Raw genomic sequence first — 16,173 nt, 5'->3', positions numbered from 1 at the left:
TCTGTGCCGTAGCCTGGGTAGAGTCTCTAGGGGGCAGTTGAGGAGCATCGAGAAACATGTTATCGTCCAAAATGTTACATATAGTGACGCTTTGATGTGCGTTTATACCAGGGTATTTTAAAAAAAATGTTAAATGGGTGCGCCATATCCAAAAGGGGACCAACACGACACGGTGTAAATTAATCGTTAGGTTTGTATTATCATTATTTGTTTTACATGCCAAAAAGGGACCTCCGTTGGGGGGGGGGGGGGGGTGGCAAATGAGAGTGGATGGGCCGTGTAGGGGATTGTGCCTCAATATTCTATAGTAAAAACATTGGGGCACTGATATATGGGGCTAATGAAACTGATAGGCCTAAATAAACATATAGACGTAATGAATACATAGGCCTATATATGAACCGTGTTTCACATTAGACGTTAAATCTAAGGAGCTCTCTACGTTTATTGTTATTCTAGCAAAACTCGTGGAAACCAAAACAAACGCACAGTCATGGCATCCGCAATCTTGCATAGTCACGATGAGTGTTTAAAATAAACCTTGTGTTCTTTTCAAAGCCAAGATTCATACAATACGTGCCTAGAAACTCAGGTTGCACACTACTAACTATAATGAAATCAGAAGAAATTATATGAACATTTCGCTAAAACTAACTTAAATAGCGATACTGTCCACTTTGCGTTCACATTATCGTAGGGCTACTTTCATTTAGGAAGTGGAAATATCAGGGTCATTTCCCCCCCCCCCACCCCCCCCCCCCCCGCAGGCTACGGCCCTGTACTTGGCATCAGTTAACTTAATCACAAATAAAATATTTTGTACACATGTGCAGATGTGCAGATGACTACTAAGCTAGAATTTGAGGTGTAATGAATAACATGGTTATAACAACAACATGACTAGCAGCATAGCAACCATGGCTTAGCACCATATGTGCCTCTGTCTCAAAACTGCTGTGAAATATACAATCATCTCAAAAACACTTAAAAATATCATGAGTGGCATTGCTAACCAAACTGACTGCACAACATAATTTACATATAGTGGTATATTGCTTGTACGTGAAACACAACATATTATAAAATATAAAAAATAGTAGGCCCTATACTGGAAAGTCTATTAGCGAATGCTGCGGGCTTTCATTACCGGTATTTGCTCGCTTAAGCATATACTAGCCTCAGCGGTGTATGGTCGCGGTTCCTCATTTAATTTACGCTATAAATGAAATCCGTTATTTTGGTTTCAATCCAGCTGAAAAGTTCTATTTTCATCGGGTGGCGGGGGGGGGGGGGCGGGGTTGAACAGATGAGAACATATCTACTAATCGCATGTAGCAAAATGTTTTAGCTCAATTTAAGAGATGCACGAGTCATGTGCTGAGCCTGATAGGCCTAGCGCCTACATGAGTTAGTCACTAAATCTGGGGTGGAGGTGGGCATTGCTATTGTGTCGCCCACCCTTCAGAAAGTGGGGGACGTGTCCTCTCTCCCCCCCCCCCCCATGATTGACGCCCATGAGACATACAGGTACCTACTTTCTACCTTCGGTTGGTCATTTCAAAATTTTAATAATGGGAAGAGTGACCACAGTCGTGCCATAGAACACAAGAGGGTGTTAATCAGGCATTGGATGTAAGTATTTATCAGTGACGTCGTGTCGAAATATTAACGTCAATATTCACTGTGTTCCTTCGAGTAATGATATCACTGTCTTAGTATCATCACGCATCACGCATCACGCATCTTATATACCAAGCCGTCTAAAATCACGTGGCTGTGTCGACAGGTGTATCTTGGGTCGTATAATTTACATATCAATAGAGTTGGTATTTCTTAAGCTCTGTTATTCCTCTAAAGCTTTCAAAACTGTGAACATCGCGTAATACCCTGGGATGGTATGATGCGGTTGGCCTACTGAATGAAGACACATCGTTTTAATGTAAGAGGATTCGAGTTAGAGAAGCATAATTGGGTTACTTTAAATTGTTAAAGTATTCTTGACCCGGCAAAAAGGGATGCCCCTCTTCAGACGCATTTGTAACTTGGGAATTTGATGCTATCTGTGTGAGCAACTATACAGCCAGAAGGATATTAGTTCCTCCCAAAGGCAGTAAGGTTTTGTTTGTAAGTAAATATCTGTTAAGTTTATAGAGCAACATAGTAAATAGTTTATAGAGTATGTATATATATATTATATAGAGCTACATTTAGTGTAACGAGGGCTGCTTGTACAGTTTCCCGATAGCATGTAATGTTTAAATATAACGATTACTTACTCCTATAGATATAACCCTAATAAGAAATCTTTGTAATTATTTTATAATGATTAAGATGCTATACTTAGCTGGATATATGAGCCATTTAATATACTGTAAAGGAACACTAATTTAAGGCATTAATGTTACCCCAATTTCCCTTTTTGTCATTTCCGTATTCCATTGGAGGATGTAGGCTTAGTTTCATCCTATCTGGTACATATTTTGGTGGCTGAGTGCAGATTAGGCCTATATGCATGTACCTCCTTTAGGTTCCTCTGCCGTTGAGGGCCTCTAATTTACAAATTTGACGAAAAAGGCAAACTCGAGCGAGCTACTCAAATAAGATTGTGTAAGATTGTAATAAGACGTTTCCATCTTCCTCGATATGAAATCGATCAAATTGTTGTCGCCTAGACACAGTTTCATAACAGTATAAAGTATATGTACGACGTATTATTTACAAATTAGACTCTTTTTTAACCATACCTTTTAAAAGCATCATAAGTTAATACAAAATTTTACTACCCATGGCAGCTACATGTTCAGGTAGAAGAAACTACTATACTTTTGGAAAGTCCTTCCCAAACAAGCATAGTATTGCGGGACAAGGTAGTGGGCAGTCCTACAACGTGCAGACATCACAACATATTCATCGCATGCATGATGATAAATAGATACAGACTTTGCAATTTGAGACGCCTTATAATTGTGTATTGAAATCATGAATTAGAGACACTGCCAACCTCCTCCCTTCTGAATCGTTTGACAAATTCACATTATACGGAATATGGTCTGTAATAATTTTCGAAACTGGCTTAACGATTTAAAAGAGATACACACTCAGCCATCTTCATTATTATTCATATGTGATAAAGGTTAAATGTTATGAACAACTTTCCCCAAACCAACGGAGAAAACTATTATTTTATATGGCAGATATCACAGATTTAATGTTTACTAAAGGATTGGTTCAGGTGTTTGACTTGTCTATTTTCTATGAAAGAGCACAAAAATACAAAGAGAACAGTTAAGAAACTACCATGATAGCATGCTCTGTTAAGGAGGTATGACACTTTGAAGATATCAAAATTTCTTTGAAAACGACTGGTGTAGAAAGACTTACTGTGAGGGTGTGATGTCACATCCTCACTTCCTTAACATTTGTGAATATATTTCTTTAAAAATTATTTACATTTTTTAACACATTTGAAAATAATATAATCTAAAATTCTTCAGATGTTTAATCTCAAATACTTCCTTTGACAAATATGAGATCTCCTGACATATCTTTTGGTTGAAAGTCATGAAATCTCACAAAATATTTAGAGAAAAAAAAACAAAGACTTTTCAGGAATGTGAGGATGTAACATAGTCAGATTTCAGCAGTTTCTACACAATCTGATAAAACTTTACACTTGAATATCTCTTTAACCGAAAAAGATATTTGAACAGTTTTTTCACCATTGTATTTCTTTTATTGTCCTCTTTCATATAACATAAACATGTATGACAACTGAACCAATCCTTTAATGTTTATTCACACACAAAGCTGAAGACTTGATCAAGTCAAAACAAGACGTCATCGAGCCACATGTGTTTCAATGTTTTATAATCTTCTCTATTTGTTATTTGGGATTTGCAAATGCTGACTCTTAAATATTTAAGCTCTTAAAGCACTATACGGACAACTAGCCAATTTGCCCCATACTTTCAGCTCATGTGTTGTGTGTGATAATGTCATTCAAAATATGTTGAAGTATTTCGAAAAGCTCTTTTCGTTTCCAAGATATACAAATTTTAAGTTTCGATAAATCTCGGAAACTTATGAAATATGTTGTGCTAATCATTTTTTTGATAATGATGTCACTCGACTCCAGTTGCAACCGTGCAAAATTGCAAAACCGAACCGTGCAAAACCGAAACAAAATTGACCAAATCCGAAAACGACCAAACTTTGTAGATTCTGTGCAGGTTTATCGCCTGGCGATAAACAGAAACGTTACAAAGGTTTTGTTATACACAATCCAAAATTTGACGGTATTTAAAAGGTAGGGCCATGTGGTGGGGGGGGGGGCGGAGGTGCGGATTTGTAAACATCCTCTGACTGATATAGGTATAGGGGCGTGCATGGACCTTGTGGAAGGAACATAGGCGGATAAAGGATGTTACAAAGTAGGGGGAAGTGATCATGCGGTAGTGGTAGCCCATTCCCATAGTGGGTCTGTGGGTCCTTCCCCTACTTGAAAATTAAGCATTAAGACGTCGAGTGGTGCATATGGGGCATATTTAGACAACAAAGTAAGGTCTAAACGCAAGGTGTGCTGAGAAATATTCTTGCCTAACAAAATGATTGAACCGGGTTTTGTTTTCAAGCCCCGTCCCCCTCCCCAACCACACACACACACACACACCAATAATGCGCACATCACTGATTTTAATATCGACGTATCCATTTTACTTGTATGCTTTTCCATACATTGTAAATATTATTAACATATATGACATTCAGTTTATGATAATTAATAATGATTTATTACAATTAATAATGACTAATTTGTCATTCTATATGCATGTTCCGGCGACCTATCCTGATGGTGTAATCTAGTATATATAGGCTACAGAGGTGTATGAACTCTCTGGTTCGATATAATAGATACATAAAGTGTCAGCTAAATCCATGCAAGAAGCCATTATTATATCATCATTGCATTCTGAATTGCGATAATGCCTTCTACTATAGAGTATTTAATTACTATACCTCCCCATGAGACCTTGCAATCGTTAAACCAAGCCTGTTTAGTAACCTTGGCCTCAGTCGTTTCGTCGCGTGAGACCGACAGAGTTACATGCCACTGCAATTACGGAATCTAGTCATTATTAGGATCCAGGTCATGCGGATAAATAGTGGCAGGATTAGTGGACAGATGTTCCAATACCACAGTCACGTTCACGTTGAATAACGAACTGTGGGAGAAAGGGGAGTGCCTTTAAAGTGTCACCGTTCTTTGACAATGAACGTATATACCTACATTGCATGCAAAGTTTCTAATCATGCATCGAAAACTATTGAAAACTTCGCACTTTATCGTTGAACTTGTTTATGGGGTCTTCCTTAATGGAGGCCGGCTGAGGTTTGGGGGGGGGGGGCGGAGCGGTGTTTTTATGGTTTTGAACATAAAATGCATTGTATAAGGAGACAATTAAGCATTCAATTAAACCCAAACAATCATTCTGTAAGTAGTCGGTCCATGTTTAATACTGGTGACCACATATGTGACTTAGGGCACCGCAAGTTAGTTTAGTGTGTTTTCCGATTCGTAAGGTCTTCAATAAGCTCAAGAGCTGTTGTCGATTGTGTATTTGCACTATCGTAGTAAATTGTTAGAAGTCAGAATTGACCTCATTAAAAAGTGTGGGCTACCGCTGGTTTAACTAAGTATTGCGTAATGTTTCCTCATAACTAAATCCTGTAACCAAACAGTTTAGCGGTTTCATTCTGTGGTAAATAAGTGCTCTTAGAGTGCACAAAATACGTAGAATATTTCCGCTGCTTATACATTTAGCTCTCTCAACTGTATTTGCAAGTATGTGGATCCACGGGGATTTCGAACTAAGTATATACATATGGTGCGATCAACCGATGATTCGCGGTTCCGTGAGAACATGGAGATATCTTTGTAATCTCGACTTGTAGTGTAACTCTTGATTACCAGATCCAGCAGTGAATATATATAGATTATATAGGCCTCGGTACCGTAAACCAAAAGATTGAAAATTCAGTGGTTTAAAGAATTCAGTGGTTGAAAGAAGAAGGTAGATGTTTGAATGAAGATCGATTCACCGCGCTTAAGAACAGAAGATATGTAGGTTAAGTAATAAAGAAAAGAACTAGGCTGCCAGGCTGCAGATACAAAGTATATGTATAGGGTTACTAAGTAATACAAGTGTACCCTCGAAAAATGCTTGATGAAGCCGATCAACCTCTTCCCTCTTCTAACCGCAAGGAGACGGTCATTGAAGAAAATAATAAAGATACAAATATAACTAACAAAGTCAGCAGGGGACATGGGGAGGAGGGGGACATGGGGATGAGGGGGGACATGGGGATGAGGGGGACATGGGGAGGAGGGAGACATGGGGATGAGGGGGGACATGGGGATGAGGGGGACATGGGGAGGAGGGGGACATGGGGATGAGGGGGACACGGGGAGGAGGGGGACATGGGGAGGAGGGAGACATGGGGAGGACGGGGGACATGGGGAGGACTACCGAGGAGTGTTAGCTCAGTGGTTAATGCCGGTGCCTTTCAATCATAAGGTACCGAGTTCGAGTCACTCCAAAATTAATGTATGTCGTCCAGTTACAGAGTTGTTGACAATTGACAATTCATAATCATGGACGTTAAATATGAATCAAAGAGACTTGACTTCGGTCAGCTTGCGGCTTTGATAAGCCAATGATGGCTTCTACGCGAGTTCCTGCTCGCAGGAAGATCTAAAATACATACATACATACATACCTTCAACCGGAAAAGAGGGCTTCAATGATATTTCCTGCTTTTAGTTAAATTTTCTTTTTCGGGGTACTGAAAGGGTAATGGGGGGTGGAGCGATCAATCCCATCCACCCTCCCCTGGCTACGTCCCTTCCCCTACCCACATTTAGTAACAGTCAATCAACATGGTTGGTAAACATTTACACAGGTGTACGAAGTGCGCGTGTATGCAATAGTGTAGAAACCCCATTGATACAATGGAAGCGACCAGTGCGGTGCTTGTTCGGTCGCCGGTACTTTCTTTATTATGACCTATATGGTCTCGGCTAGGAACGATGGCTTTTGTTGTGACGCCGTTTCAAATGGCGAATTCATTTATGCGTAGGGCAAATTAGAGCTGTAGTATAAACTAATCAGTACTACCATGGAGGTTTACCTCCATGGTACTACTAATGACATACTATAACTCCAGGGGCGTTTTTAAGAGATACTGGCCGGAAAGCAATCTGAAGGTTATTTAACATCCCCAAGAATCGTAACGGTTGCATTTCTAGAAAACAAACTTTTTTCATTCATGTGAATGAAGTCCTTCGCTCTAATTCAATTTTGAATATCTGTAATTGTATTCCCGATATCTCTAATTCAATTTTGGATATATCGAATTAGAATTGCTGATATCTCTAATATGTTTAAATTATTGATATATGGAAATAAATTAGAGATATCTGGAAATAAGTGGCAGATATCTGAAACTTAGAGATATCTGTAATTGTTGAATAAAAGTTAAAATGGCGTTCCATACGCGCGCTGTTGCACACACTTCCACATATTCATTAGAATGCGCCTGATTATGTTGTAAGCGAGTAATTCGCTATCATAGTAATTGCAAAATTACAATTTAACATGAGTTATTATTAAACATGTTTGGATGGCAATGGTTGCTATCATTATGTGAGCATGTAAATTTCGTTTGCATCTTTGTCTGATGCAATAACTGTCTGCGGGAACTAATATTGCTTTCCAACTGGCCACGCTGAAACGGCAAAGTCACTTTCATAATTCAAGATACGCTATGCGATTGTACTGAAGCCCGTTTGAAGCAGAGAATGGCAAATATTTTGCAGACTGAATCTATTTGAGCTTTGTGAGAACGAATTTATTTCATTTTTATTGCACATTCCTAAAAAACTATAAAAGTGATCAATTGTATATAGATGTATGTTATCAGTATTATGGATGGGAAATAATATTAAGTGATGTATTACAACCATAGAATAGTTCTTTGATTACAACAAGACCTAATGAGCATCCGTACTTGGCAAATTTCCAAAGTGTCACCACGCGCCCATCTAGTGGTTTTTGATGAATGAAGGAGCTGATGTAAATATTTTGATCGTAGTATAGTAGTCGAAAGTTTGTAAACAAGGAACGACCGGTACACTGAACGCACGTGTTTTACTTGACACCGTTTCCCGAGATACTCTTTTGTTTTAATCTAAATTTCAGTTCATTTTTAAACCGTACGGATAGGAAATTGACCGTCTAACCAAACGTTGTGACATTTTCGGTAAGTTTCGGTTAAATTCTGTTATTTATTATCATCCATACCGCTACCAGTATAGTAATATTATATGCCTAGCGTTACTTTAGACATGCAATAATAAGTCGCATGGCCAAGGCTACGCCCAGAATAGTTGTATGTGCTTACACAGTCAATATTAGCCAGATTCAGTGTTTTCCTTGGTTATTTTCATCTTTTTCATTTAAGATTTTAAATGAAGTCAAGCTAGCATGCCGCATAAATCTGAGCCTATTTCGTTTCGACGGATTAAAAAGAATAACTTCTCGGAAGTGAAAATGGCGCGTAGGCCTAAAAGCATTTATTGTGAATGATGCAACTGTTCCATGCGGGTGGTGATACATGCAATGGATATTTCTCATCCACTCACAACATATCAGTGCATGTTTCGTTTTCTGTGTCTCAATGGAAAAAAATGCTACATAAATAATAATTAGTCTTCGTCTATTCGTTCATGCTTGCACATAGGTTGGAGCGGGAACAACATTTTAGTAGATATAGGCATATGTTATCAGATAAGCTGGGTCTAACTGTAACTAGTTCAAATGAAACTTGAACGGTACATTTTTGCTGTTGTTTCAGGAATGGAAGTTTAGAGAGAGGAGACTCGTTGTTTAATTATCACCCTCAAGAAAAGCAAAATATATTCAAAGGAGAGGATAGCTCGGTTGTTTGATCTTTCATAAAGCCAGACAAAAAGGAACTCATTCGGTCATTGGTTGATTTTGAAGATGGATGACGCGCCATCGATAAAGACGGTAGCTATTTTACTGCTCTGTGCAATGCTGGCCGGTGAGTTTAGACATTTCATTATCTTCCACCCGTACCAGGGCTAGCCTAATTGTATATTTATAGTCATCTGTTTATAGCTCCATGATGTACGCAACGACGGCAGCGAGTGTAGTGAATACACTGAGAAATTGTCAGATTTCTTGATGCTTTCTTTGAAAACAGTTTTCTTCCCAGTTTAGCTTATATGTTTGACAATAGACTCAAGTGTAAAATATTGAATTTTATGGGAATTGAGCTAGGCCTAACTTAGTGATTACTGCTAATGCCGAACGTAAGCAGTGACGATTGGATCCGACTTGTGGTGTCTTCGTGCTGCGCTACTTTCCCGCCATTTGTACCATATAGTCTGCCCATAGTAAAGTTTCATTATAAATATACTAGTTATTCCAGCTAGTTTATAAGAACGTTGTGAGAACATGGTTTCATAATTGGTTGTAACGTTGTGGGCGTTATTTTATTTAGCCGATGTATATCGTGCCTTCCCATGTTTCCTTTCATAACTCTTTCATAATGTTTTACGTTCCCATACAAGTTCATATAGGCCTATACAACGTTGTTATGATGTTAGGGTATTACGTTAGCAATAGCAAATGATTACATTTGAAGGCATTGCCTGAACTTGAGCAATATGAAAAAACTTTTGCATAGCTAGCGCCGTCGACGCTGTAATTATGTATCTCTTTCTACCGTGTAGACTGTACTGTATGACTGCGCGCTTTCACGACCATGGGCTGAGTCACTGTTATTTGTGAACAGTTCTTTGTTTATTATACGCGCACCGCATGAAATATTCGTGCGGTAACACGCTTATTGAAAGCCGTTTTAACTTTTACTCCGGAATTTTATTTATAGAGTGTCTCTAAGTTTCTACAAAGAACGTCAGATATCTTAAAGTCAATTTCAGATATCTCAAAATTACACAAAACTGAATTTCATGTATCCGTGGAACAATTTAGATATTTAAAATTCATGCAATGTTCACATTGCTGCCTTATACCCTGGAATGCCTCTGTCATTAAACGCTAGCCCATGTAGCATATAAATAATTTCGAATTTCGCGAGTAAATCCGTCCTATGGCTTACTCTGTAGTTTCTGTCAGAACCAAAAGACAAACCTTGAGTCATGGTTTGTACTTTGTACTCGAGCTTCCGAGTTGCACGGACTACCTGAAGAATTTATCCTTTTGCCATGAATGTCTAGTGAACGGAAGAAGTTACTTTAATAATTAAATCTTAGGTCATTACGCTTCCATTTTTATCTGTGTTATATTTTAATTGCGTGTGTGAACCTTATACTATGAGCGGAATGTACCAATTATATTATGATCAGTAACACTAAAACACTTGTTAGTCGTAGATGACACTCACAAGGCAATATAACTAGAAGTAATAACGACGAGGGGAAATAGTATAGTGCTCACTTCTGTCAATATACTCACCACGAGAACTTAACCCTCCCCCACCCGTCCCCTCCCAACACCTGAATTAGGGTGCATCCTCATGTCTTCAGCACACTTACGCAAGAAGAACAATTTTGGGACGCCTATCTGGCCCAAGGCCCCCTTAAAACTCCTGTCATCTGTTTTGTAATTGTCAACACCAACTTTTAATAATGGAGTGATTCCGTTAGCAGGTTACATAGCGCTTGGTATTACCAGAACAATGTAGGTTTGCATGTGTCACGGACCTACAGGAGGTGTATATTGTGATTGTTTACAAACACGGGGAACCGGAAATTTCGGAATCACCGGGAGTGGTTTGTATGTAAATAAACTTGACCCTTTCCCACAGTCATGCACAAGGAAGGGACATCTGTTGCAAATCACCATTTTGTTTCCCACACGTTAGGAAAAGCGCGGGAAATTGTCGACAATACTTCCGTCCGCCAATACCACAGGTGTGACTTTGGTTGTAAATGAACGGGCTGATGGCGTCATATCACAAGGTAAAAGTCCCACGAAAATCAATAAATTAGTTAAACAATTCCAGAGAAGCCTTTTGTCGATTTTCCATCGTCATTGATAGGTGTTTAGTATAACAGAAAATGAAGGATAATGTATGTACGGATCTCTTAACTGTATCCCCGAAGATTGTTCCCCCACAATTGTTCAGACTTGTTGCAGTTTCATTTCAGAAAGAAAGTGGCAGTTTCGTTCGAAAATGAAAATTTTACGGACTTATTTACGTTTATAATGTACAATTCATATGTGAAAACATATATTTTGTCGTTGGTCCTGCGCCACATGGAATTACTGAAGAGAAGGAGAGAAGTTAGATGGTTTTAGGTAACGTGCAGATACGACAAATCTGTCAGTATATTAACCGCAGTGAAGATCTATGTCATTTTGGCCTATAAACTGCAAAAAAGAATATTCAATTAACATAACAAATAACTAGCTTGATCGTTTTTGTTGTTGTGGAGATTGGCTGCCCTAATGTACAGTACCGTACAGTACTGTACAGTTTATTTTTGGCTCGTTTTCAGCTCTCCGTGTCTATGGTATGTCCTGCCGTTCGCCACATTTTCCCGCTACATTTTCCCGCATACTTTTGTTATGACTACGTATAGATGTGGTATTAAATATATTATAGCCTATAGCTAGCTATACACACGCCCAGTCGCTTCAACGCATTAGTGCCAACTCCCTCGTTACCACCCTCTGAGATATGGTAAAGAATTCCACAAAGACCTTTTCCAACCGATTAAATCTGACGACCGCAATGAGCAGCCACCACTGGACGAAACAAAGCAGCAACTACCTATAGTGGCAGTAGCCAAGCTTTTACTTTGTTTGTTACGTTCCATTTAAATTCTTGGTAGCACTTCAGACAGCTTTGTTGGAATATCTTTAACATATTTCATCAGAAGATCTTGTGTAAGTCTTGATAACAAATTTATCCATAGCCCATATCTTTGACCTGAAGCCGCGGTGCGTTGACCGCATATAAAAATATGAATGGACTCTTATCACATGACCTATGCCACTATACATATGCTCATAATAGAACCGTAGTTGTTTAATATAGACTGTGCAGACGTATTCTAGCTTCTGAGAATTGAGGCGAAATTAAACTTGCACTTAACATTAATTATAATGCTGAAACTGTTAGCATATGACGTCACTGTAGGAACTTATGACGAAAAGGCATTTACGTCACATGCGACAATTTTCCGAGAGTTTGCTGGCAGGCGAACGGTGCATGCGCGACAGTGATGTAAAGAATAGGGCACATTGCCAATAATATATGTTAAATGCAAGTACTACGCGAGTAATAACACGAGGGATACGCGTATATGCGGCATTGTAATGTATAGCCAAAAGAAAACTTCCTCACCATCACAATATTATGAAAATTTGAGTTTTTTTTATTCATTGTGTTGGCGAATCCAAGGTTTGCACGTTTTACAATACGTGATTTCGCGGTAAATAAACCGCGGCACTGAGGTTATGCTAATTCTATATATCTGGCATCGTGCCAAATCAGACTGACAGGAAAGTGGATTGCTGCTAGCAGGCACACTGGGTGTATAACGCAGAAATTTATGTTATATAAAGTTTGTAACCATGTAACCATGACTGGGCTAGTTAATTCAGAACGTAAATACACGGTACTTTAATTTTTGATTGGTTGTTAGCTTTACTGTCAGTTAATGAACTTAATGATATGCTCCCATATTTTCATAGATACTTTGCATAGGGTTACACTCACTATTAAGAGGTTAATAAACGTAACAAGTGTGAACTTCTAGAAACATGTGACCTCTTTTTCCTCACCCTAGAATCTGGCATAACAACACGTGACGCAATAAATAACCCTTGCAACGGCGAAACATTTTTCAACGCTGAACAGAAGTGTGTGACTTCTTGCGGGCCAGGTAACTATGGAGACGTATCAAGCAGGAAATGCGAGAAATGTGCTGCAGAATGTAAGACATGCCATACTTACAAGGACCAGTGTACCAGCTGCCCTGATTCTACATATTTGCTGGAAAATAGGTAAACTCGATAACAGTTATTTTGCTCACTACACTATATTTACCGCCATCCATACAATTTAGCCAGCTAACAGTAACACATTATCAGCGAACTATTGTAAACAATCATGTCCTCAGTAGGGTTTATACTACTACACCACACATGTGCTTTTAGTTTACCGTCACAAATTGATTAACCTCACAAATTGATTGACATCACAAAGTGATTATTACTGGCAAGTCTGTTTAGTCGTCAAACGTAAACTACTTTTTTGTATTTATTCCATATTTCGAAGTTACCCGGTAGTAATGTTCAACCGGCTACAGCAGACGATGTGCAGAAATATTTATCCATTGAACATAAGCTGCAAGTTACAATCCACAGTAACATACAATTTAAAAAAATAATAATCATTTGAAATACGTGAGCAATTGCAGACTAAAATGTGCGGTTAATATGTAATGGAAATTGACAGTAAATGTTAATAGCATGAGAATATTTAGGTGACAAGTTGAGTCTATGGTTTTATTTTTTTTTTAATTTGAAGTTAACCTGCACATGTAGACCTAGTGCCAACTGCCAGTACTTCCCAGTATAAAGTCACTGGCTTGTGAAGACCTTGTCTAACATGATAGGTTATTTACTCTAATAGATGTGTTGAAGACTGTGAAGATAAGTTGTCGCAAGGACCATTGAGCAAGAGGGCCCGTCTTGTTGGCGGAACATCTGTTTTTGAAGGACGATTGGAAGTGTTTCATGACGGCCAATGGGGGACTGTCTGTGATGATGAATGGAATATACAAAACACTCGAGTTGTGTGCAAAGAACTGCAGCTAGGTGAGCTGAGCGTTATGAGTTTTGTTTATAAATAAAGAAATAAGTGTGAAGGACTTCACATCCCATATCCCTCCCCACTCGATCCCTTCCCCACTCCCAGCATATCTGCAGGTTAGCTGCGTCATTTTTTGTGCTCCATTATGTAGCTATTCATGCATATATGAGTATTGCTCATGTGTTTCGTTTCTGCTGTTGGTTAATTGCTGAAACGATCCAACTTTCATTTATTCGAGTAGGTGATGGAACTGTATCATCAGTGCCTGCCAGTGAGTTTAATTCTGATGACCTACCTCCATTAATTCATCTGGATAATGTGCAATGCCAAGGAGAAGAGAGAAACCTTGAAATGTGCCAACATAACGGCTGGGGCAAACATGACTGCGGACACTCCGAAGACGTTGGTAAGAATCATGTTTTTCCTCGTTTTTTGAATTTTGTAACTTTGTAACTTCCAGTTGTGACTTATATTTGTTCTGCATGACAATTGTTTCCATTCCATTTCTGTGTTCCTACCATTCTGTTTACTTAATTGATTGTACCTTTTTTTCTGTTTTAATGGATTAATTATTTTATATGCCAAGAATTCATGTAGGAAAACAAGAATTTTTGTGATTCCCAAACTGTTTCAAAATGCTATGTAAAGAAATAATTGGTGGATGCATAATTATATATCCATCACTGGATATCCTGTTGGTGATATGACCAGATATGTGACAAAGTTAAAACATTGTTTGATGGAGTTACTGAAATGTGTTTATAAAGCAATATGGATTAACATTACGGATCATGGTACTTGCTGTTAGCAGCCCACTCTGAGGAGCCATGTCCTTATCGGATATGATTTAATAATCACCCTCGAAGAGCACATGAATAGCACAGATGACTTGTATGCAAAGTTCTGCAGTATACACTTAACATAAATCCTTGATTTCACGATCGACTCTAGGAATTCGCTGTTCTGGACCCGAAGTGGCGTGGCTCTGTGTGGATTCCTGTGCCGATGGGTATTTTGAGAAGGATGGAGCATGCCAGTTGTGCAATAGCAGCTGTAAGACCTGCCAAGGAAGTGCAGACCACTGCCTCCTTTGTGATGAGCCTTACTTCCTACAAGGAGACAGATGTCTCACCAATTGTGATGTCGGTTTCTACGGACACACCGATTCCAGAGAATGCCACCAGTGTTCAGAGAATTGTGCAAATTGCCGAGATGGTATCACCGATGATGCCTGTACCGGCTGCCCGGAAGGATTGTTCCTACGTGACAGTCGATGTGTCTCCTCGTGTGGAGATCTCAAGACAAAACATTTGCCAATACGACTCGTGGGTGGTACCAACCCTTATGAAGGACGAGTTGAGGTAAGTTGGACACGATATCTTTGGAGAACACAGTTTACACTAAGTATACAACACGTAATGTCTTGTTGAGTACGCAACATAACATAACATCACACAATATTTGGAGTACCACAACTTTACCTATTAAACACAAGTCCACATACACCCATACACAAATTTTAATACCTCAACAGAAGTATGAAAATTAAAGATAAAAACAGTTGAGTATAACATAGTCTTTAATCGTTCTGTAATTACTGTAATTTAAATTAATTGAAATGATAGTTAGAATTATATTGTTTGATCCCATGCATTTGTCAAAAAGTGTTTCACTGCAATGAATGTATCCAGTTATTCTATGCACCCTTCTGTTGTCTATGTTTCTGGCACAATGCCAACTCACAATAAAGCATATGTTGGAATTGTCGATCTTTTTGTCTCGTCATTGCAAATTGTGAAACAGTTAATCAATATGTGCGGATAGGTGATATGCACACACTGTACACACACTGAACACACACTGTAGTGATGAATATGAATGTTTCCTAGTTGCGGGGTGCAGTTTTCAGCGGTTGCCATAGCAGCAGACACGTAAGGCAGAAGCAAATTACTTTTAACTGTCTGGAATATTCACCATGCAGAGTTTGCGTAGTGTAAAGAGGATGCAAGATAACCTTGGAGGACAGGCTTATTTGTGGAGATGAATTCATACATCATCTGTGTGTGTGTCTATTCGTTCAATTCTCAGTTGATTTTCGTAAGATACAAAATAAACACATCAAAATGATGAAACCACTTCATAAAAATGCAAAATTGAATATTCAATACTAATTAAATAGCTAAGGGTGCATAATTATTTAGAATAATGTTTATACAACTGACATATTTCTGTCCTTAAAAA

The 16,173-nt window shown here is 38.7% G+C and overlaps 1 protein-coding gene across 2 annotated transcripts in view; it reads left to right on the top strand.

The window, feature by feature from the left end:
- Positions 1 to 8,142: 8,142 nt before the first annotated feature.
- LOC139978863 (scavenger receptor cysteine-rich domain-containing protein DMBT1-like) overlaps positions 8,143 to 16,173 on the top strand; it is a 28,892-nt gene continuing 20,861 nt past the window's right edge. For both annotated transcript variants that reach the window (XM_071989396.1, XM_071989395.1), the window contains exons 1-6: positions 8,143 to 8,319; positions 8,914 to 9,123; positions 12,905 to 13,121; positions 13,753 to 13,937; positions 14,174 to 14,338; positions 14,884 to 15,293. In XM_071989396.1, coding sequence (XP_071845497.1) covers positions 9,063 to 9,123; positions 12,905 to 13,121; positions 13,753 to 13,937; positions 14,174 to 14,338; positions 14,884 to 15,293 — 1,038 coding nt within the window. In that variant the 5' untranslated portion in view covers positions 8,143 to 8,319; positions 8,914 to 9,062. The remainder of the gene's footprint in view (positions 8,320 to 8,913; positions 9,124 to 12,904; positions 13,122 to 13,752; positions 13,938 to 14,173; positions 14,339 to 14,883; positions 15,294 to 16,173) is intronic.

This window comes from Apostichopus japonicus, chromosome 13, assembly GCF_037975245.1.
Source record: "Apostichopus japonicus isolate 1M-3 chromosome 13, ASM3797524v1, whole genome shotgun sequence".
Taxonomy (NCBI): domain Eukaryota; kingdom Metazoa; phylum Echinodermata; class Holothuroidea; order Aspidochirotida; family Stichopodidae; genus Apostichopus; species Apostichopus japonicus.
This window is presented reverse-complemented; position numbering and strand designations above follow the sequence as displayed.